The 25,252-nt window shown below is 39.0% G+C and overlaps 1 protein-coding gene across 1 annotated transcript in view; it reads left to right on the top strand.

The window, feature by feature from the left end:
• LOC113454978 (uncharacterized) overlaps positions 1–25,252 on the top strand; it is a 56,773-nt gene continuing 31,521 nt past the window's right edge. The window contains 2 exon segments of the mRNA XM_087922988.1: positions 1–69; positions 19,661–22,015. Of these exon segments, the coding sequence (XP_087779114.1) occupies positions 20,241–22,015 (1,775 nt within the window). The 5' untranslated portion in view covers positions 1–69; positions 19,661–20,240.

Here is a 25,252-nt window from a genome sequence, read left to right on the forward strand (position 1 = left end):
CTCCTGGGAGGAAGGTGGTGTGCAGAGTGGTTTTTCCGCTCTTCCCATGGTTGAAGCAGCAGCTGGAAGGTGAGTTGAGGTCAGGTGGGAGGAGAGGCTGGGAGCAAGTAGGGCTGTTGGGTTTCCTCCGGGATGTGGAAGCAGAGAAGCAACTACGCTGAAGCATATCAGCTGCTGCTACATGTTTCTTCCCTCCCCAGATTTTGAGTCCACTGGTGCTCCAAGCTTCAACAGTGGTGGCCGCGATTTTCTGCTGGTGGGAAGATTTTAAAAATCCTCCTTCAAGTTAAGATTAATTCCTTGGGAACAGCTTCCCTCCAAAAGTTGTGGGTTCTTCATCACTGAAGGGTTTAAAAAAGAGACGGGACAGCAATTAATCAGGAATGATATAAAGTCTCCTGCCAGAGCAGGGATTGGACTAAAAGACCTCCAAGGTCCCTTCCAACTCAGTTATTCTCTTTTTTAAAAAAAATTTTTTTTTATTGATTTTCAAAGACAATACACAAACAAAACAAAATATAAAAACATAGAACATCTTTTTTGAAAGCTGCTTGATCCTGGGTTACAACTCTTCATACAGACACAAATTCAAATTCATATTCATTTTATATACCATTCCATATCTTATTACCATTTTCAGTTTTCTATATAACTTTTCACCTCTTTTAACTTTCTTAGTTTTATTTTATTTATCTCATCTCAGTTCAAATCATAATACTTATTATTCTTTGTCTGTTCTGTTTCCAGCTATCCATTTAATTTTTCTCTTTAAACAAAACTTCTCCTGTACACTGATTAGAGTATGACGCCTTTAACTCTTTCCCCTAAATTTATAATACTTAATATAATACATAAATTGCGTTGGGATTCTGTTTAGTACATTCTAAAATTACACAATGTATTTTATGGGGAAAAAATTATAGGTATATGATGTAATTAAAACAACTATCAATGCCAATACAAATCTAATCATTAATATTAATATTCATTTATATCTTAAACATTTTACACGTTACTTTTCAATTAAATATCATATTTTTATGGGAACACTTATACTTTCCATAGTTATTTCCCCCATCACATAAATCATTATTTCATTAAAATGTTCCCATTTCTCCTATTTCAATTCTCTCATTTATTTCATTGCCTTCTTTTTCTTCACAAAATTTTCACTAAATTACACTAAATATTTTATCCCATTTTTGATTACATGTTATTTCCAATTTTCCAACATTATTTCTGAATACAAATATAAGAATACAATCTTATGTACCTTTGCAGAATCCCTTTTTCAATTAAGTTTACCCATTGTCTCTAAAAGAATTTTGGTTCTTTACATCTTGCTCCCCACCATTGAGGCTTCTCATCCCTTCCTTTCTCCCTTGCTTATTCTTCTCCTTGCCCTTTTTACCCCCTTGTCTCTCCACCTCCCTTTTCTTCTTCTGCTTTCCCCCTTTCTGTTGTTTTCTAACATTGTATCCACTTTTCACCTTATTTTTCTCTTTTTTGGTTGTTTTTTCAAATCTTAAAGTCCCCTTTTTCTTTTCCTCTTTCTCCTTCCCTTCCCCAAATAGAGTCACTTGTTCATCAAAGATGGCTTCTTCTTTATCCCAGTCATCCTGTTGCGCAGTCCTTTTTTCTTAAGTGCAAACTGCCATTTCTAAAAATTGAAAAAGAGTGCCAAGAGAATCTTTCCCTTCTTGTTCTTCTTTTTTGTATTTTTGGTATTCAATTTTCAATTCATCCACAAGTGATGCCATTGTAGAGAGAAAAAGTGATGCGTTGCGGGTCCCAGTGCCGGGATGAATCAGCTGACGACCTGCACCCAGGCAGACTGTCTGGGCGGGCTCCTCTTGATGGCAAAGATGACAGCGACACAAAGGTTTCTTTTGGTGAGAGGAAGCACAGATAGTACTACGCACCTCTCTTTATTGTGCAGCAAGCGGGGGGTTAGGTTACACATGAGGAAGTTAGACAGGAATAGGGAATATTGCCATATATGGCTAATCCTTATACTATAGCTAACTCAGGTTTTACACGTTGCTGTTCCTATAGTGTCGCCCTATATGTGTATTGTATGTGTATTGTGTTTTCTGTGTACGTGACTTCCTACTGATGTGTCATGATATTGCAACAAAAAAGTTTTTCCAAAACAACCACCCAAGTGCTTTTAATCAAAGATAGTTCCCAAAAATTCCAAAATCACCAAACAATCCAAATAAGCTGTTTCTTTTAGTACTTTCTTCTTCTCTTTCTCTTTCTGGGGTTACTGTTTAGTCACAGAGTTCCAGTTAAAATGTATCATTTAGAAGTCTTGTTAATATTTCATAGCTCTTTAAAATTCTAGGCAATCTCCTCCTTACTTTCAAATTCTGCTCCAATTTTTTTTCTTCTCCCTTCCCACTTAATGTTTTAATGTTTTAATGTTCAGAAATCCTTATCCCTTTAACATTTAATTACCTCCAATGTGGGTTTTCCAATTTCTCTTGCAGTTCTATTCGCTGTCACGTTAGGAAGGAGAGTAAAAAGAAAGAAAAACTTTCCCTTTTAAACTTCCATTCGCCGCTTGTAAATCTCTGTAAACAATGTATCTTTGGCAAATTTTCAGTTCCAGGGTACTTTCGCTGTTGCTTTATCCCGGTTAGCAAAAAACACTTTCACTTCTTCACATCTCCTCCTGCACTTTCTTTTTCCGGCTGAGCGCTTCTATGTGGCGGCCATTTCTGACCGCTGCTCAGCTGCCTTCGGAAAAGGGGGTTTAGCCGGCTAGGGAAGAGAGGTGCGATATCTCTCGACCCTGCCAGGTCCCTCCTGTCTTCGCCACCTTCTACAGAGGTGGCTAGTCCTGAAGCTGGGTGGCTCAGGGCACTCGGGCAGCGAGCACAGGCAGAAACCGCGCAAAGTCGCGGATTCCTGCCTGCCCCGAAGCGCTGCAGACCAGATGTCCCCCAACTCAGTTATTCTCTTATGGACCAGCTTTTTTTCTTGGCAACAATATCGGACTGATCTTCCTCTGCTCTCTTCTGAGATTTTTTTTGAACTTCCAGGTCTACCCAAGAAGCATGATATTTCCTATTCGTGCCCCATCCAACCTGGTTCAACTGTGCTTAACCTAGCACTTTGTAAAATATATATATATAAATATACATATACATATACATATACATATACATATACATACATACATACATACATACATACATATATATATATATATATATATGACTTTTTGGGATGTTCAGTTGTATAGTTAGTCCTCACTCACCATCCTAACAGTGAGGACATTAACCTGTAGAACAGCTGGCCTTCAGACCTTGTGGGTGCTTCATCACTGGACATTTTGAAGAAGACACTTGTCTAAATTGGTATAGGATCTCCTGTTTGAGCAGAGGGATGGACTACTAGACCTTCAAGGTCCCTTCCAGGTCTATTCTGATTCTAAATACTTTAGAATAGAGGGGAATTCATAAACGACTCAATGACTGCAAAGTGGCCAGTCCTGTAGCTGCAAAACAAGCCCGAAGGATCAGGCCTTCATCATTGTGCTTGATGGTTGGTGTGAGATCTTTGTGTTGATATGTTTTGTTTTGCTTTGCTTTCATCAAAATGACACTGTGCATTATGGCCAAACATCTGCACTTTAGTCTCATCTAAAGAAGATTGTTCTAGAACTCTTCTGATTTGTTCAAATGCAAATTTGGAAATCTAAGTGTTGCTGCCATGTCCTTTTTAGAAATCAGGCTTTCTCCTGGCAACCCTTCCAAACGAATCATACTTTTCCAGTCTTTTTCTAATTTTACTGTCATGAACTTTAACACTTAATACGCTAATTGAGGCCTGTAGAGCCTGAGATGTATCTTTTCTTTTATGTACCCTGAGAGCATTTGCACCAAGACAAATTCCTTGTGTGTCCAACCACACTTGGCCAATAAAGAATTCTATTATTGTATTATATAATGCTTGGATTTTTTGTAATTTCTCTAAGCATTGTGCATTCTGAACATGGTGAATTTTCTTGGACTTCAACTCCTGAAAAGATTGGCCAGTGTCTTGAATGTCTTCCACTTGTGAAAGTGGAACGATGTAGAATGATGGAGTTTAAATTGTTTGGAAAAGGTTGTATAACCCTTCCCAGTTTGATGGGCAGTAGCATTTGCTTCTCTAAGATCCCCGCTGATGTCTTTACTCTTTGGCATCTAATTCACACCTCAGTGCTGGAGACCAGGAAACTCCAACAATCTTGAGAAGTTTGAATGGAAAAGAAAGGAAGAGAAAGAGAGGGAAGAGACAAGGAAAGGAAAGGAAAGGAAAGGAAAGGAAAGGAAAGGAAAGGAAGGGACAGAAAGAAAAAGGAAGGAAGGAAGGGAGGAAGGAAGGAAAAGAAAGGAAGAGAAAGAGAGGGAAGAGACAAGGAAAGGAAAGGAAAGGAAAGGAAAGGAAAGGAAAGGAAAGGAAAGGAAAGGAAGGGGATGAAAGGAAGGGACAGAAAGAAAAAGGAAAGAAGGAAGAAAGGAAAGAAAAGAAAGAAAGAAAGAAAGAAAGAAAGAAAGAAAGAAAAAGAAAGAAAGAAAGAAAATTGGTTACAGAATGATTGCTGTCAATTTGTGCCAATTTTTGGAGATAGAACAATCTCTGGGAAATGATATTTACACACATACTTATTGGCACAGTACTATTTTTTTATATATGGTAATTAGTGATGACTATTGCTAGTCTAAGACCATAATAAACTTATATTTTTCTTCTTTATTTGTTTCCTTGTATGATTTGATTGCTAATTAGTAACCTATGACTACCAGTAAGTGTTGTATCTTATGATTCTTGATGAATGTATTTTCATTTTTCTTTATATACACTGAGAGCATATGCACCAAAGACAAATACCTTGTGTATCCAATCACATTGGCCAATAAAGAATTCTATCTATCTACCATATATATTTGATGATAACCCTTTGCAGGGCTGAGAATTTGTGACTGACCTATGTCAACAAATGAATTTAATAATTGAATGGATATTGGAACTGAATACCTGAATTGATGTTAGAGATTATTCTAGCATATTGGCATGTTTGCTTTCTCATTGTAATGTAAATTTTTCATATCTTCTGCAACACTTTTATAAACAATAAAAGCTACATTTTCATTTGAATCTTACAGACAAAGATGATACCAGAAGACCACATTGGACAGCTGAGAATAACAAGCAATATTGAAACGAAAAGCAGATTGAGGCAGAAATAAAAATATTCTCCATTTCCTTCAGAAAAACTACACAATTCTTCTCCTTCCACAGCAGTTGAGAGACAAAGGAAAGAAGATCAATGAGAGATTTTGAGCTGGAAAAAGTAGAATATGTGGAACTCAAGGACATAATACACAAAACAGGCAAGGGCGATTATTTTTCCATTCAGAAAAAGAGGAAAATATCTGGAAGTGAGTGGGGAGGAAAAGGTTAATTGGATGGGCAGATACAGGTGTTGTCTGTGAGGATGAAAAGGGCTTAAATCAAAGCACCACTAACCAAGGGATCACATATATTTTTGACCTTCTCAAGAATATCAGTGGTGGAAGAGCTCCATAGTTGTGCCTATTACGGACAAAGCAGACTTCAAATTGCAAGTGATTAAGCAGGGAAGAATCCACTCTGGTGAAAAGCACATACAAATTATCTGAATGTGGCAAAAGCTTTTGTTAGAACAGATCCTTTGGGTTCGCAGAAGAACCCACCCAGAAGAGATGCCCTACAAGTGCTTCCAATGTGGTAAACCCTTTAAGAAAAATGGCAACTTGGTGATACATCTGAGGACTCACAGCAGCGAGAAGCCGTATGACTGTCCAGATTGTGGGAAACATTTCATTGGATATTTCCACTTTGTGAGACACCTGAGGACTCACACAGGAGAGAAACCTTTTGAATGTCCTGATTGTGGAAAGTGTTTCAGTTACAATTCCCAACTGGTAAGTCATCAGATAACTCACACAGGAGAGAAACCCTTTGAATGTCGTCTTTGTGGGAAAAGTTTCAGTCAGAACTCCAGTCTGCTGAATCATCAGAGGATTCACACAGGAGAGAAACCTTTTGAATGTCCTGTTTGCGGGAAAAGTTTCAGCCAGAATTCCGGCTTGGTAACACATCAGAGGACTCACACAGGAGAAAAACCCTTTGAATGTCCTGTATGTGGGAAAGGTTTCAGCCAGAATTCCAACCTGGTAACACATCAGAGGATTCACACAGGAGAAAAACCCTTTGAATGTCCTCTTTGTGGGAAAAGTTTCAGACAGAATTATGAGTTGGTGATACACCAGAGGACTCACACAGGAGAGAAACCCTTTGAATGTCCTATTTGTAGGAAATGTTTTAGCCAGAATTCCAACTTGGTAACACATCAGAGGAGTCATGCAGGAGAAAAACCCTTTGAATGTCCTGTTTGTGGGGAACGTTTCAGTCAGAATTCTGACCTGCTGAAACACCAGAAGACCCACCCAGGAGAGAAGCCCTATGAGTGTCCTGACTGTGGGAAATGTTTCAGGCAGAATTCTCTCCTGGCAAAACACCAAAGGATTCACACAGGAGAGAAACCTTTTGAATGTCCTCTTTGTGGGAAAAAATTCAGGCAGAATTCTCGCCTAGTGAACCATCAGAGGACTCACACAAGAGAAAAACCCTTTGAATGTCCTCTTTGTGGGAAAAGTTTCAGTCAGAATTCTTATCTGGTCAAACACCAGAGGACTCATACAGGAGAGAAGCCCTTTGAATGTTCTCTTTGCGGGAAAAGTTTCAGTCAAAATTCCAGCCTGGTGAATCATCAGAGGACTCACACAGGAGAAAAACCTTTTGAATGTCCTGTTTGCGGGAAAAGTTTCAGTCAGAATTCCAGCCTGGTGAAACACCAGACAACTCACACAGGAGAGAAACCCTTTGAATGTCCTGTTTGCGGGAAAAGTTTCAGTCAGAATTCCATTCTGGTGAGCCATCAGAGGACTCACAAAGGAGCAAAACCCTTTTAATATTCTGAGTATGGAAACAGTTTCAGTCGGAATTCCTGACTGCTGAATCATCAGAGGATTGATCCAGGAGAGAAACTGTTTGCATGTGTAGAATATGGGAAAGTTTCAATGGGAATTCTGACCCTGTGAAACACCAGAAGACTCACACAGGAGAGAAACCTTTTGATGAACCTGATTGTGGGTATATTTCAGTCAGAATTCAAACCTGGCGATATACCGGAGGACTCATAGAGACTAATCTGACTGTGGATGATGCTACTGGCATAAATAGTTCCTTATTGCCCAAATGGAAATCCAATTGAGGGAAAAGTTGATGGGTTTATAAAAGGCTTTAATTTCATTTCTCATCTCTCATTAGGAATGTAGGTAAGAACATACCTCAGAATTAGACTTGGAAGTGGAGAAAAAATGAAATGGAAAAGGGCTAACTACCAGTTTCTCGTTATCAGCAGCAATTTCACTTCTGCAGAAGTAGTAGAACTCCTGAAAAAGTCTTTTGCATGGTGTTCTTTGTATATTGGTTATGGAATTTCTACACATGGAATTTCTGTCTTCTACCTTGGTGTCCTCCATATTTTGAGCCCCAGAATTCCCCAGCCACCATAGAAGTAGTCCTCTACATACAACTTAATGGGGCCTGCCAGTTTTGGTTACATGTTGCAGTGGTTAAGTGAGATTGCTTAACTACCTGGCCCCATCCCCTTCTCTCCCTGATGAAGCTGTTAAATAATGTTAAAGTCATTAAGCAGAACAGTGACCACCTCAGAGTTGTGGGAATCTCTTGGAGGCCTAGCCTCCACTACCCAACCCTTTGGGTCCCTACAGGCATTTTCCTATTCCCACTGGGTCCCTGCAATTGTTAGGCCTGACTCCCAACCCACCAGGCATCACAGCTTCCTCCTTCTCCATACCTTTTGAAGATCTCTGAACCTCATGTCGGTGAAGGAAGGCAAGACACACATTTGTGGGCTTCATGACTGTGTTGTGGAAGCAGCCGTTATTTTGAATGTGCTTGGGATTCATGCTTGGGTCATGTGGTGGACTTATGGAAGCAGCTTCTATTTTCTCATGCCTGTCTCTGTGTCAAAATGGTGGCTGCTCCTGGATCATTGAAAAAAGCTAAGGAAACAGTCGGTCCACTAAAGAGAGAAGATAGCAAGGAAGTTAGAGGCAACACAGAGAAAGCAGATCTGCTTAACTCATTCCTCTTCACGCAAAAAGAAACTATAGCTCAACCCACCAAAAACATAACTGTAAAAGACAGACCAGAAATAGAAGTTAAAATAAGCAAAAAAATAGGAAGAAAACACCTGTCCGATATTTTTTTTTAATAAATTTTATTCGTTTTTAAAAACAGACATAAACAAACAAAACATAAAAACATCAAGCTATCTTCCATATGTGTGCATACAGTGTTCCGGATAGTTTACAAATTATTTTGTGCTTCCATTTCGTAGTCTTCAATTACAATTACATTGCATACAATCTCATATTGTCAATCAAAAATTAAATACCTTAATATCATTATTAATCAATCATTTGACTATATTTTTATTCATTCATGTTTACTTAATTTATTTTATAACAATTCATCTTATCATCCCAAATCTATCCTAAAGTCATTTTATAGTTATAATTAGAAAGAAGTACATCTTTATATATTTATTATTTTCTAGAAATCTACATGTTTCATTACTGTACTTTGTTATCTAACCATTGATAGAAAAGATCCCAAATTTTATAAAATTGTTTATCCTCTTGTTCTCTAATTTCAAATGTCAATCTACTCATTTCAGCACATTCCAATATTTTCTTAATGATTTCCTCCTGTGATGGAATCTTCTCATTTTTCCAGTTTTTAGCAAAAACAATCCTAGCCGCTGTTCATACATTTACAATCAGGTATTTCAAGTCTTTACTATATATTTCAGGTAAAATTCCCAATAAAAGCATCTCTGGTTTCAAGCCTATATGTTTTTTCGTCATTTTTTCCAACCACATGTGAATTTTAGTCCAGTATTTTTTAGCATCCGCACAAGTCCACCACATATGGTAAAATGAGCCAGGTGTCTGATGACATTTCCAACATTTTTCGGATTTATTCTTGAACATTCTTGCTATTCTTGTCAGGGGAAATGCCACCTGTAAAACATCTTATACAAATTTTCTTTATATGCTGTTGACATTGTCATTTTATAATTTTGAGACCACAATTTTTGCCATTTCTCTAAATCAATCCCATATCCAAAATTCTTTCCCCAAGCAATCATAGTTTCTTTAAATTGTTCTTCTAGTTTAATTTCTAATAAATATCCATACAATTTTTTAATCACCTTTTCATCAGTACCTGTCAAAATCTTATCTAAATCAGTCAATTTATCATAGAAACCTTCTATTTTAGAATCTTTATCATACCTTGAATGTATTTGCGCATATGAAAACCAATTCATCTTTATACCTTGTTCCTCTAAATTTTGCATCAATTTAAGTTCACCCTTTTCATCCAGTATTTCACCATATCTTAACTGTTTGTTCCTTCTTATAAATTATAGGATAGAAAAATGCTTCAATAGTCGATAACCAAACTGGAATTTTCAAATAACATTGTGTTTTAATCTTCTCCCAATTTAACCACAAAGACTCCCGTATATGATGTCTTCTAAAACAGCCCTGTGTTTTAGTTCCATTATACCATAAAAAAGCATGCCACCCCAACAACAGATCATGTCCTTCTAATGTCAACAATCTAGCATTTCTTAGTGTTATCCATTCCTTAACCCACATCAGATTTGTAGCTTGACAGTACAACTCCCTATTAGGCAAACCAAATCCTCCTCTAATTCTAGCATCTCGCACAAGTTTTAACTTCATTCTCGCTTTCTTACCTTGCCATATATATTTCAACACAATTTTATTTAAATCTTCAAAATAATCTTTTCCAAGCCTAATTGGAATTGTTTGAAACAAATATAAAATTCTGGGTAATATATTCATCTTGATTGTTGAGGTTCTCCCTATTAGTGAGAGTTGTAAGTTTTCCCATTTCACCAGATCTAGCGCTATCTGCTGTTTAAGTTTGGTATAATTATTCTCTTTTAATGTACTACATCTTGCTGTAAAATATATCCCCAAGTACTTGATCTTATTCGTGATTTGAATTTTCAGTAGGTCTGCCAGTTCTTCCTTTTGTCTTAATAGCATATTCTTTGTCAAAATATTTATCTTTATTTATTTTCAAACCAGCCACCTTTCCATATGTCTCTATATTTTCTATCAATTTTGATGCTGTTTCTAAAGGGTCTTCTAAAATGAAAACCAGGTCATCCGCAAATGTTTGCAGCTTAAATTCTTCCTTTTTGATTTTCATTCCTTTTATATTCTTTTCATCTCTAATATTTCTGTTTAACCCTTCCAAAGTTAACACAAACAACAAAAGTGATAGTGGGCACCCTTGTCCTGTTCCTTTTCTTATATTAATAGAGTCTGTCAGCTCTCCCTCTATCATTACCTTTGCCGTTTGCTTATATACTATAAGCTTCTATTGCTTGGATAAATTTTCTAGCGAAACCCATCTGTTCCAACAGTAATAACGTGAATCGCCAATTCACATTGTCAAATGCCTTCTGTACATCTAGAAATATCAGAGCCATTTGTTTTTCAGGATATGCCTCATAGTATTCCAAGGTGTCCAAGATTACTCTCATATTGTCTTTAATTTGTCTCTTTGACAGAAATCCATTTTGGTCAGGATGGATAAAATTATTTAAATATTTTTTTAGTCTTTCTGCCAATATTGAAGCAAAGATTTTGTAATCTGCATTTAGTAAAGAAATGGGTCTATAGTTCTTAATTTGTAATGGGTTGGCCTCCTCTTTAGGAATAAGTGTAATATAGGCTTCTGACCATGATTTAGGTATCTTCTTCTTTAACATAACTTCATTCATAACTTCTAGTAATGGAAGATTCAACGATTCTTGTAGTGTTTTATAAAATTCTGCCGGAAGTCCATCTGGGCCTGGTGCCTTTCCATTGTTTTGCTTCTAGAGTGCTTCAGTTAACTCCATCAACGTTATGTTGCTTTCTAACATTTTTTTCAGTCTCTTTAGGTATCTGAGGTAAATTAGCATTCTGTAAGTACTGCTTAACTCTTTCTTCATCAATATTCTCTTGCATATATAATTTCCCATAGAAGTCTCAAATGATTTCCTTCTTCTCTTTGCTATCATAGCAAACTTGGCCTTGGTCATCTATTAATTGCAATATTTTCCTTGATTCTTTCTCGTTCCTCAATTTATATGCTAACCATCTCCCTGGTTTGTTTGCATCTTCAAAATAATTCTGTTTAGCACCTCTAATTTTCTGTGCTAATTCTTTTTCTATTTGACCCATTTTGTGTTTAATTATATCAATTTTTAATTTGATGTCCTTTTTCTGTGGCATTTTCTGTAGCTCTTTTTCAAGTCTTTTATGCTCATCCTCTAAGGCTTTAGAGGCTAGTCTTTTCATAGTATTCCTTTTCCTCATATAGTCTATTATCAAGCTTCTGACATATGCCTTCATTGTATCCCATACATTCTGTATTGATGTATCTTCTTTTTTATTTTCTCTAAAGAAAAAGGTCAATTCTTTCTCCATCCAATGTGTGAAGTCTTTTTCCTTTAAAATAGCATTATTTAAAGTCCATCTAGATCTTTTTTGTCCTTTCCATTTAATTGTCATTGGATTGTGATCTGCCCAAGTACTTGTTTCAATATTTATTTCTTGAATGTTAGGTATTAATTCTGTTGATGTCCATATCATATCTATTCTGGACCATGATAAGTGTCTATTTGAATAGAAGGTATATTGTTTAGTTTTAGCATTTCTTTCCATGTATCTTTTAAGTTTATTTCATCTACCATTTAAAAAAAAGATTTAGAGAGAGTCTTTCTGTTTTGCTTCGTTGTTTTCTGTGCTGTATAGTCCAATTTGTTGTCTACAATTCCATTAAAATCTCCCATCATAACTATAGTAGCATAGTCCAGTTCAATTATTTTCATATGTAGTGTTTTGTAGAATTCTTGTTTGTCATTCGGAGCATATATTGCAATCAGGAGTGTTTTCATATTATTGTCCATTATTTCCACCATTAGTATTCTTCCATCATCATCAGTATAAATCAATTTTGCTGGGGTGGTCTCTTTGATATATAAAACCACTCCTCTTTTCTTACATTGGGTCAAGGAAGTAAATATTTTCCCTAATTGTGGCTGTACCAACAATTGTTCATGTTGTTTTTTAATATGTACTTCTTGCAGACAAATTATATCAAATTTTAATTTCTCCAATTTATGAAAGGTTTTCCTTCTTTTAACAGCAGAGTTGAGTCCATTTATATTAATTGTAATCATTTTTTTTCTCTTCCATGGTTATATTTTATAATTAGGTTTAACAGCTCTTGTAAATCTTAGTTCACATTGTTCTTTGGCTTCCACCTTTCCACCTACTGCGCCTTCTTCTTTTTCAGTTGCCATTTGGCAGTCCTCTTGGAATTCAATTAATGAGATCTCTTTTTCTGCCTCTTCTTCTTTCCTTCCAAAAAATTCTGTATAAAATAATTCCGCTTTCTCCATTGAATCAATTCTGTGTCTCTGTTCTTGCCATGTGAACATTAAACGTTCTGGAATCAGCCATCTACAATTCACCTCTTTTTAAAGGAGCGTTTTAGTCAGGAATTAGTATTCTCTTCTCATCTCTCTCACTCTTCTGGGTATTTGTTTCAAGACCACAATCTCCTTGTCTTTGTATTTCAATGTCTTCTCTTTTGCCACTTGCAATATTTGTGTTTTAATGGCTTTCTTTGTAAATCTAATGTGAACTTCTCTTGGTAAGCTAAACCTCATCCTCAACCTATTCCGTCCATCATCTTCTCTTGAGTTATTTCCAAAACTTCAGCCAGTATTTCTATCATTATCTCAGCTAGGTTTTGTCCTTTTTCTTCCTCTACATTTTGGAATCTGAGATAGAATTCTGATCTATCCATCTCCCATCTCAACATCTCCAATCTTCTTGTCTCTTTGTTTATCTTCTTCAATTTTTTGGAATCTCTCATCATACTTCAACATCATTTGTTGGATGTTCTCCACTTTTTCATCGGTTTTCCCTATACTTTGTTCAATGCTCTCAGTTCTTTGTTCAATGTTCTCTGTTCTTTGTTTGATGTTTTCTATTCTCTTTTCAGTATTCTCTGATCTTGCTTGGATATTTTGAAGTCCTTGCATAATCATCTGCAGTCACTTTTTCTTGTTTTTTTTCTTGCTTTAACGTTTTCTGTATTGAATGTTGTCCTCCAGATGGTGGAGAGGCAGAAGTAGAAGTTAAAGAGTCAGGAGCTGTAAATTTCCTACTCATTTAAGCAATTCAAAATCTTCAGGTTCTTCTAAACCTTAATCCAATTGTAAAATAACCAATTGTAGTTCAAAATAAAAAAAGAAGCCCAATAATAATAATAATAAAATGAAGAAGAAAAGTAAAAAGAGAGGACAAAATTTCTTCAGGTTCTTGTATACCTTAATCCAATCGATAATAAGATAAAGAAAAAGAGCTTAAAAGGAAAACAAGAGAAAAAAAAGAAAAAGGAAAAATTCTTTAGGTTCTTCAACACCTTAATCCAATTGAAGGGTCTCAAATAGAAAAAAATACATAAAAATAAACCAAAAAAATTAAATAAAAAAACAAAAGTACTAGGAAAGAAAAAAAGAGCTTTTAAGGTTTTCCCTTTAAAAAGAAAAGCAAACATAGAGGTTGGACTTCCAAAAAAAGAAAGAAACACAAAGGCAAGCTCCAACAAAGCCAAAAACCCAAACAGTTATTACAAAAAAGGAGATTTAAAAAAATACAATAAAGCTGATGAGGAGAGATAGCACAACTTAGGAAAAGTAAAAAAGGGCACACTGCACTTTATTTAATTATCCAAGGCTCTTATTATAGCTCTCTTCTCCAAAAACTTATCACCTTTCCCCCCCTACATTTCAACACCAGAGTCCAGCTGTTGATAGAAGAGCACCTGCAATAATACTCTCTCATGCTCTCCCCTCTATCTTATCAAATAGCAATGTCCTTGAAAAAGAGTCTCAGTTCTTTCTTTCTCAGCTTTGTCTGGTCACAGGGAAAAGAATATTTTCAAGCCTCTAGTTGGCAGTGTTACAGAGTTTCTTTGCTCTCACTTTCCCCCTCCTTTTCCAAGCAAAATATAATAAGAGTTGATAAACAGAAAAAAAAGATATTTTTAAAAAATGAATTAACTAAAGGGAGCCTCTAGCCTAAAATATTCCAAAATCAAAAGGGAGAAGAAAAAAAACCCAAATAGATATAAACGAAAAAACCAGTCCAGTTTCAAAATGCAAGATCGTATATAGAAAATCCAGCAATGAGAAGAAAAAAACAAAACATTACTTTGACATTCCTGTTTAAAATCGCTGCTTAGTCACTTCTGTCAAAACTTTTACAGATTCTTCCTTTCCCTTAGGGTGTCCTTTCAGATCTTAGAGTAAAAAAAAAAGTTCTCACCAAAGCGGCACACTTTCTCTTTCTGCTCTCTTCTGTTTCGGAGCTGTCCCAACTTCAGCAGCTTTAATGGCTGCCTCTTTGCCGCTGGCAAGAAGAGCTCCTCAATCTACCAGGAACTTTGTGGTATCCCTAGGATCAGCAGGATGCGCTCTTCACTTTCACCGTCTCTTTGGGACAGTTTAGATCCGATTGGCTCGTCCAGAAACAAAGATATCGGCAGCGATCTCAGACTTCCAAGATCGCATGCTGTATCGTCACAACGCCAGCTCCGCCCTCCAACACCTGTCTGATCTTGATGAAAACAAATCACCAGGGCCTGATGGATTACATCCCAGAGTTTTAAAGGAGCTGGCAGAGGTCATCTCTGAACCACTGCACCATATCTTTCAAAAATCCTGGAGCACCGGGGAACTACCAGAGAACTGGAAAAGAGCTGATGTGGTTCCCATATTCAAAAAAGGAAAATAAAACAGACCCAGGAAACTATAGACCAATCAGCCTAACATCAATATCCGGGAAGATACTGGAAAAGATAATAAAAAAACATCTGCCAACATCTAGCAACAAGTAAAGTAATAACTAGCAGTCAGCACAGGTTCGTTAAAAACAGATCATGCCATTTCATTCTTCAACACAGTGACAAAATTAGTAGACCAGCAAAACACTGTGGACATAATATATTTAGATTTCAGCAAGGCATTCGACAACCTAGACCACAACCTACTTCTTAGTAAGCTTGAAAAAAGTGGAATAGATAGCACCACCACTAGATGGACTCACAACTGTCTGGCAAACCGTACTCAATGAGTAGTCCTTAATGGGTCTAAGTCTACATGGAGGGAAGTAAGCAGTGGGGTGCCACAAGGTTCCGTCTTAGGCCCAGTACTCTTCATTAACGACTTAGATGAAGGAACAGAAGGGGAACTTACCAAATTTGCAGATACTAAGCTGGCAGGAATAGCTAACACCCAAGAAGGTAGGCTCGAGATCCAGATGGATCTTAACAGACTAGAACACTGGGCCATATCTAACACAATGAAATTCAATGTAGAGAAAAGTAAAATCCTACGCGTAGGCAAGAAAAACCAAAAGTACACATATAGACTGGGTGAAACCAAGCTCAATAGCAGTAACTGTGAGAGGGATCTTGGAGACTTAGTGGACAACCAGCTAAATATGAGCCATGCAGCAGCAGCCAAAAAAGCTAATGCAATCTTAAATTGTATTAACAGAGGGATACAATTAAGATTAAGGGAAAGTACTAATACCATTCTATAAAGTCTTACTAAGACCACACCTAGAGTACTGTATCCAGTTTTGTTCACCACATTATAAAAAAGGTGTTGAGACTCTAGAAAAAGTACAGAGAAGAGCAACCAGGATGATTAGGGGACTGGAGGATAAAATATACAACGAATGGTTGCAGGAACTGGGCTTGGCTAGTATAGTAAAGAGAAGGACCAGGGGAGACATGATAGCAGTCTTCCAATATTTGAGGGGCTGCCACAGGGATGAAGGGGTTAAGCTATTTTCTTTAGTGCCTGTAGGCCAGACAAGGATTAATGGATGGAAACTGAACAAAGAGAGATTTAACCTGGAAATAAGGAGAAACTTTCTGACAGTGAGAACAATCAACCAATGGAACAGCTTGCCCTCGGAAGTTGTGGGAGCACCATCCCTGGAGACTTTCAAGGAGAGATTGGACTGCCATTCGTCAGAAATGGTGTAGGGTCTCCCCCTTGGGCAGGAGGTTGGACTAGATGACTTACAAGGTCCCTTCCAACTCTGATTATCTATGTTATCTGTTACCATTGTCACTGGGACAAAGTATTCTGTTTTTCTCCCTTAACGCTTTTTAGACTGTGTTAAGGAATTGTGGGTGCACTGAAAATGGCGGCTGCCTCTGGGAAATCTCCAAAACCTCAGGCAAAGTATCCCCAGGCCATATGATAAGTACCACTTTTGTCAATATTGTGCTGTATAGTGTTGCCACTGCCGAAAAAATCCAATGCTTTTGTGCATAGTGCCAAGACAAGAAGCAGTGATAGAGTTGCTTTACACTGTGCTGGTGACAGCAGATCTAGAATAGTGTGTTCAGTCCTGGTCACCATGGTACAACCAACCACATGTGTCTATGATTCTATGAATTTAGAGGCAGTTTAGAAAATAGTTCCACAGTAGCTCCCTGAATGTGCTTGTAGTAAATGAACTTTTTTTAAAAAAAACAGGTTATTTTATTCAAAATATTAATAAACAGTACAAACTCCAAAACCACAGAATTTTTTCAAAGCAAAACAAGAATAGAAAAAAACAAATAAAAAGAAAAAAAATGTACATTACAAATGTGAAAAACAGATTTACTTTTATTATCCCCAACTAGAATATTCATAAGCATATTGAAGCAATATTAGTTTCCTCCCCTTCTGAAGCAGGCCCCAAAATTTTATAAATTTCTACCTATTTACAACCAATTCAACATTACTCTATCTATGATTTAAAGCAGGGGTCACCAACCTTTTGGACCTCAGGGGCCACCAAACTCATAATTTTAGATCCCAGGGACTCTATTCAGCAAGAATGGCTAAAAGCCAGGCAAGGTTGGCATTGGGCTTGAGTTTGCTCTCTTTCCTTTTATTATCATTACCATGAGACACCCCTCACCACCACACCTAGGCCTATAGGCGGTTCTAGTCCTGGTCACACCTAACCTATTATCTCTAAATGCTATTAACCCTATAACATGTCTACCTCCCTAACCTATTTGGATCCTCATTAACTGATCCCCACCTGGTGCCACCTTCACCATGTCTTACCTCAATGCTTAATTACCACCTATATGTGCCCCAACCCCCTCTAACAATATCAATGCATGAAGAAGCCATATCCAGCCCCGCAGTTGTTTCAGAATCTATCCTGCAGCTCACAGCTCTGCTGAGTCATTCTAAAGCAGGGGCGTCCAACCTTGGCAACGTTTAAGACTTGTGGACTTCAACTCCCAGAATTCCTCAGCCAGCAAAGATGGCTGAGGAATTCTGGAAGTTGAAGTTCACAAGTGTTAAAGTTGCCAAGATTGGACACCCCTGTTCTAAGGCAATCTTCAACACCATGGGCTAGCACACAAACAATACAGATCCGGTGTCAGCAGAGCTAAGGTGATATTCTCCATTGCCCTGCTGTGAGGTGTGTTTGGAGTTGACGGCCTCCGAAGGGAACTCGGAGCCTGATATCAGCCATTGCTGCCTGTCTTCCACCATGATCCGCTTATGTGAGTGAGGTTCTGCAAGCCCCGGTCTCCTATATGCTGCTGCTGCTGCTGCTAGCCCCAGTTGAATCCCGACTCCTTGGCCAGCCTAGGCTGCCACCGCCGTGCCACTGCCACCCTCAGCTCACGTGGCCTAACTAGTTTCCCCCCCCATCCCTGCCTGGCTTGCTTGTGGGGGGGTGGGGCGCCCTGGCTTGCTTAGCCATGGGAGCTGCCCATGCGGCTTTCACGGCCCAGCAAGGTTCCCCCACAACCGTCCCCAGCCTCCAGTTTCCCAGGCAAGCTGGTGGCAGAGAGGAAGGCAAGCAGGGCTGGATTTTCCGCAGCTGCTTGGCCTTGCCTACTAGGGGCGGGGAGGGGAGGGGGCGACCAGGGAGCACAATGCTATGGCGCCTGCCTCGCCCCTTCACCCGCCGGCCTGTGCGCTTTGGCTGAACGCGGGCCGCGTTCTGTGAGAATGGTGCAAGTCAAGCCTCGTGAGAACAGGTCTTCCTAGGTGGCCTGCACTCGGCTAAAATCCTCGGCCGGGTGAGGGAGGGGTCGCAGGCAGAGGGGCAAATGCGGGTAGATGTGTGCTGCACACACACCCCGGGCAGCTGCGAGCTCCAGCAGCTGTGGCGCATCCGGGCTGGAGGACAGCTGAGTGGCGACGGCTCAGCCCTGGCTGGCTCACTTTTTCCTCTGGCACCAGCCACGGGACAAAGGTAAGTTTGCATTTTGCAGGCAGTTGAGAGGCCAGCGGGGTGGGAGCTTGAGGGAGGGGAGGATGTCCCGGCCCCTTTGTTGGACGCGGAAGCCTTGCCTGCTGGGCAATGCAGGACCGGGTGCAAACGGATAATCGTCCCTGGGACTCTAGGAGACTGGCCGGGAAGAACGTAAGTTAACGAGCAATGATGGAAATGTGTGTGTGTGTGTTTCAGGTGGGTCTCCTAGCTTTAGAAGGGGAGAAGGAAGGAGGAAGAGAAAGGACCGAGAGAGAAAGAGACAGGGAAAGAGAGGGAGAGAGAGAAGGAAGAGACAAGAAAGGAAAGAAACAAGAAAGAAAGAAAAAGGAAGTGAAAGGACGAAAGGGGGATGGAAGAAAGGGACAGAAAGAAAGAGAAAGAAGAAAGAAAGAAAGAAAGAAAGAAAGAAAGAAAGAAAGAAAGAAAGAAAGAAAGAAAATTAATTGGTTACAGAACTATAGCTGTCAATTTGTGCCGATTTTTGGTGATAGAACAATCTTTGGGAAATGACACACACTTACTGGCTCTCCGCTCATATAAATCAGGGGGTGACCCTAACTGTTTGAGAATATGTATTTTCTTAACAGGGATGTTATTATCCACTATTAACATATTATAACATGTCAGTACTATTTTTTATATATATTATAAATAGTGATGTCTATTGCTGGTCTAAGACTGTAATAAACATGTATTTTTCTTCTTTTGTTTCCTCCTATGATTTGATTGCTTATTAGTAACCTATGACTACCAGTAAGTATTGTATCTTATGATTCTTGACGAATGTATTTTCATTTTTCTTTATATACACTGAGAGCATATGCACCAAAGACAAATACCTTGTGTATCCAATCACATTGGCCAATAAAGAATTCTATCTATCTACCATATATATTTGATGATAACCCTTTGCAGGGCTGAGAATTTGTGACTGACCTATGTCAACAAATGAATTTAATAATTGAATGGATATTGGAACTGAATATCTGAATTGATGTTAGAGGTTATTCTAGCATATTGGCATGTTTGCTTTTTCATTGTAATGTACAATTTTTCACATCTTCTGCAACCCTTTTATAAACAATAAAAGCTACATTTTCATTTGAATCTTACAGACAAAGATGATACCAGAAGACCACATTGGACAACTCAGAATAACAAGCAATATTGAAAAGCAAAACTGATTGAGGCAGTAATAAAAATATTCTCCATTTCCATCAGAAAAAACTACCCATTTCTTCTCCTTCCACAGCAGTTGAGAGACAAAGGAAAGAAAATCAATGAGAGATTTTGAGCTAGAAAAAGTAGAATATGTGGAACTCAAGGACACTGCAGAAAAAAGGCAAGGGAGATTATTTTTCCATTCAGAAAAAGAGGAAAATATCTGGAAGTGAGTGGGGAGGAAAAGGTTAATTGGATGGGCAGATGGTAATACAGGTGTTGTCTGTGAGGATGAAAAGGGCTTAAATCAAAGCACCACTAAACAAGGGATCACATATATTTTTGACCTTCTCAAGAATATCAGTGGTGGAAGAGCTCAATAGTTGTGCCTATTACGGAAAAAGCAGATGTCAAATTGCAAGTGTTTAAGCAGGGAAGAATCCACTCTGGAGAAAAGCATATATAATCTGAATGTTGCAAAAGCTTTTGTTAGAACAGATCCTTTCAGTTCGTAGAAGAACCCACTGAGAAGAGATGCCCTACAAGTGCTTCCAATGTGGTAAATCCTTTAAGAAAAATGGCAACTTGGTGATACATCTGAGGACTCACAGCAGGAAGAAGCCATATGACTGTCCAGATTGTCAGAAATATTTCATTGGATATTCCCACCTCGTGAGACACCTGAGGACTCACACAGGAAAGAAACCCTTTGAATGTCCTGATTGTGGGAAAGGTTTCAGTAAGAATTCCAACCTGGTGAACCATCAGAGGACTCACACAGGAGAGAAACCCTTTGAATGTCCTGATTGTGGGAAAAGTTTCAGTTATAATTCCGAACTGGTAAGACATCAGAGAACTCACACAGGAGAGAAACCCTTTGAATGTCATCTTTGTGGGAAAAGTTTCAGTCAGAATTCTGACCTCGTGAAACACCAGAGGACTCACACAGGAGAGAAACACTTTGAATGTCCTGATTGTGGAAAAAGTTTCAATTACAATTCTCAACTGGTAAGACATCAGATAACTCACACAGGCGAGAAACCCTTTGAATGTCATCTTTGTGGGAAAAGTTTCAGTCAGAATTCTCATCTGGCAGAACACCAGAGGACTCACACAGGAGGGAAACCTTTTGAATGTTCTGTTTGTGGAAAAAGTTTCAGGCAGAATTCTCACCTGGCAAAACACCAGAGGACTCATACAGGAGGGAAAACTTTTGAATGTCCTCTTTGTGGGAAAAGTTTCAGGCAGAATTCTCACCTAGTGAGCCATCAGAGGACTCACACAAGAGAAAAACCCTTTGAATGTCCTCTTTGTGGGAAAAGTTTCAGTCAGAATTCTCATCTGGCAGAACACCAGAGGACTCACACAGGAGAGAAACCCTTTGAATGTCCTCTATGTGGGAAAGGTTTCAGCCAGAATTCCAACCTGGTAACACATCAGAGGATTCACACTGGAGAAAAACCCTTTGAATGTCCTCTTTGTGGGAAAAGTTTCAGACAGAATTATGACTTGGTGATACACCAGAGGACTCACACAGGAGAGAAACCTTTTGAATGTCCTGTATGTGGGAAAGGTTTCAGCCAGAATTCCAACCTGGTAACACATCTGAGGACTCACCCAGGAAAAAAGCCCTATGAATGTACTGACTGTGGGAAAGGTTTCAGGCAGAATTCCAGTCTGCTGAATCATCAGAGGACTCACACAGGAGAGAAACCTTTTGAATGTCCTCTTTGTGGGAAAAGTTTCAGGCAGAATTCTCACCTAGTGAGCCATCAGAGGACTCACACAAGAGAAAAACCCTTTGAATGTCCTCTTTGTGGGAAAAGTTTCAGTCAGAATTCTTATCTGGTGGAACACCAGAGGACTCACACAGGAGAGAAGCCCTTTGAATGTTGTGTTTGCGGGAAACGTTTCAGTCAGAATTCCAACCTTATGAAACACCAGAGGACTCACACAGGAGAGAAACCCTTTGAATGTCCTGTTTGTGGGAAAAGTTTCAGTCAGAATTCCAGCCTGGTGAAACACCAGAGGACTCACACAGGAGAGAAACCCTTTGAATGTACTGTTTGTGGAAAAAGTTTCAGTCAGAATTCCAACCTGATGAAACACCAGAGGACTCACACAGGAGAGAAACCCTTTGAATGTACTGTTTGCGGAAAAAGTTTCAGTCAGAATTGCAGCCTGGTGAAACACCAGAGGACTCACACAGGAGAGAAACCCTTTGAATGTCCTATTTGCAGGAAAAGTTTCAGTCAGAATTGCTGCCTGGTGAAACACCAGAGAACTCACAAAGGAGCAAAACCCTTTTAATATTCTGATTTATGGGAACAGTTTCAGACGGAATTCCTGACTACTGAATCATCAGAAGATTGACCCAGGAGAGAAACCGTTTGCATGTGTGGAATATGGGAAAGTTTCAATGGGAATTCTGACCCTGTGAAACACCAGAGGACTCACACAGGAGAGAAACCTTTTGAGCAACCTGATTGTATATTTCAGTCAGAATTCAAACCTGGCGATATACTGGAGGACTCATAGAGACTAATCTGTCTGTGGATGATGCTACTGGCATAAATAGTTCCTTATTGCCCACATGGAAATCCAACTAAGGGAAAAGTTGATGAGTTTATAAAAGGCTTTAATTTCATTTCTCATCTCTCATTAGGAATTTAGGTTAAAACATACCTCAGAATTAGACTTGTAAGTGGAGAAAAAGGGAAAAGGGCTAATTACCAGTTTCTCGTTATCAGCAGCAATTTGATTTTTGCAGAAGTAGTGGAATTCCTGAAAAAGTCTTTTGCGTGGTATCTTTTGTATATTGGTTATGGAATTCCCACACATGGAATTTCCGTCTTCTACCTTGGTGTCCTCCATATTTTGAGCCCCAGAATTCCCCAGCCACCTTAGAAGTAGTTTACAAGATTTATTTACCATAAATCACCAGAATCATTTGTCTCTGATTTGTCCAGGATGAAATATCTTTCTTTGATTCTTATTACTAAAACTTTTTCTTAAGATTTTAGTTCAGAGCAATTAAGAGAACAGTTGTGTCTTATTTCCCAAAATCATAAAACTTCTTGGTCGATCCGTTTTCCAAATTTTTTTCCAGTTAGTTATGATAAGTCCATTTCCAGTCCTAAGAAAGTCCAGTTCATCATGTATCGAGTCTATTAACTCCAAATCTGTAGAACCCACATCCACTTCAGCCTTCAAAATAGGGTACAGAGCACAGAGAAGGGAAAAAAAGCAGGGAAAATCCCTCTTTACACCTACAGCAACCAATCATAGCATAGATTGCCTCATGCAGGAGCCAGCACTCTCCAACCAATCAACATAGAGCTGCCTGTTCTTGCCCATTCTACAATTTTTCTGTTCCAGCTAAATTTAATGCGCTAACACTCCCCCAATTTATAGCTGGACAGCATTGAAAACAAATTATTTCACAAGATCTTTGTGTTTTTTGTATACTTAATGGTTTTGTCAATTTATTATCTGGTGGACATAAAATCTGTTGACATAAAATAATGTAATGTCAGGGAAGTAGCGAAAGAAAATGTAATAAGTCATAATTTATTGTCTGTTGGACAATGAATTATGACTTATTACATTTTCTTTCCCTGCTTCCCTGACATTACATTATTTTATGTCAACATTCTTCTTTTTGATTTGTACTCACACCTGTTGCCATCTGTATACATGTGTTATCTTCAAATATTGGTATAATTCCTTTCACTTCAATATTCAGATCCGTTACTAACAAACCATTACACACACACACACACACACACATCCCATATCATCTCTGGACACAATTCTGATAATGCTATGAATTGTACTGCAGCTGTGGAAAGCTGTGGCATCTGAAGTCTGTTTTCTAGATTTCCAACTAGTTAGCGTATTTGCTAACATAACAAATCCTGACATTGACTTTCTATCTTATACATCATCAGCCCAAATACTGTCTACAAAGCATGTCAATTCCAATGCACTTGGTAGTTGTACATGCAATCCTAAAAATCCATGGCTCCCTTTCAGTAACACAATATCCTTTTAATTCCCAATCAGTGTTGTTGTATAGGTTGTAATGTGCAATGGTTTAAAATGTTAACTGAATTGGTAATATATGGCCACAATATGTGAAAAATACTGCATAACAGACCTCCTAGGACACCTGAGAAGAGTTCCAGATTATGAATTGTTCAATTTTTGATGGTTTGATAATCTGGTGTCATGGAAGTTTGTATACTTTCACAACACTCCATATAATTTTAACAATTGTTCTATTTTCTTCTTTTGACTTAAACATACCCTTCCTTGTAATTTCTGTATTTGTACTCCAGAGTAGTTCTACAATGAACTATTCCAGGAACTGGATATATCTAATCCAGGGGTATCCAAACTTTTTTCAAGGAGGGCCAGATTTGGTGAGTTGAAAATGTGTGGAGGCCGACCATTCAGCCTGACATTTTTGAACCATTAACATTAAATGAGTAAAACACAGGCTGGCAGGGATGAATGACAGGCTGAGCCGGCAGGGAGAAGAGGCTGCGGGCCGCTTGAAATTTGAAAACGGGTGGCAATTGGCCCTCGGACCGGACTTTGGACATGCCTGATCTAGTCTAACACAGAGAAGGTCTGAGGTGATATCATTTGAGGGACTGTAACAAGAAAAGGGGGGGGGGGAACCTATTGTCCAATGCCTCTCAGAGCAGCACAAAGAGTAACAGAGGGAGACTTATCAAAAGGTTATCAAGTATGGCACTACTCTAGACCTCAGGGCCGGGGAGGAGGTTTGGCTGTTGTTATCAGAGAAGCACCTTTATTTTAGACCCATGTCCCTCCTGGCTTGTGAAAGCTTCCCAGGAGGCGAGAGGCGGGTGGACTCTAATGGTGATTAATGTTCTCTACAGGAGGGGACGCTGCCCCAGCACTTTAAGGTCCACCCTCTTCTTAAGAAACCATTGCTAGACTCCACCCGGTTGGATAATTTCCAATCTGTCTCCAATCTTCCCTTTTTGGGGAGGTTGTTGAGAAGGTGGTCGCACAGCAGCTCCAGAGGTTTCTAGATGAAACGGATTATCTCGACCCCTACCCGAGAGGATTCAGGCCTGGATTTGGGACAGAAATGGAATTGGTTACACCTTTGGATGATCTCTGGCAGGAGCAGGATGGAGGTAGTGCATCCATCTTTGCTCTACTTGACCTCTCAGCAGATTTAGATACCATTGACCATGGGATTCTCCTGGAGCGGCTTCGGGGGATGGGAGTGGGAGCCTTGTGCTGTCTTGTTTCACTTCCTTCCTCTGCAGCCGCTCTCAGTCATTGTTGAAAGGAGGGGAGAGATGCAGCCCTCCCCCACTGCTTTATGGGATTCCGCAGGGCTCGGTACTCTCTCTGTTCCTGTTTAACATTTATATGAAGCCGCTGGGTGAGATCATCCATCACCAGGGACTGAGTTGTCACCAATATGCTGATCATATTCAGCTGTATGTCTCGGCCCATGGTGAGTTAAGTGTTGCTGTGTCCTCCCTCTCGCAGTGCCTGGA

Source organism: Pseudonaja textilis, chromosome 2 (genome assembly GCF_049901715.1).
Source record: "Pseudonaja textilis isolate UNSWEBS1 chromosome 2, rPseTex1.2, whole genome shotgun sequence".
Taxonomy (NCBI): domain Eukaryota; kingdom Metazoa; phylum Chordata; class Lepidosauria; order Squamata; family Elapidae; genus Pseudonaja; species Pseudonaja textilis.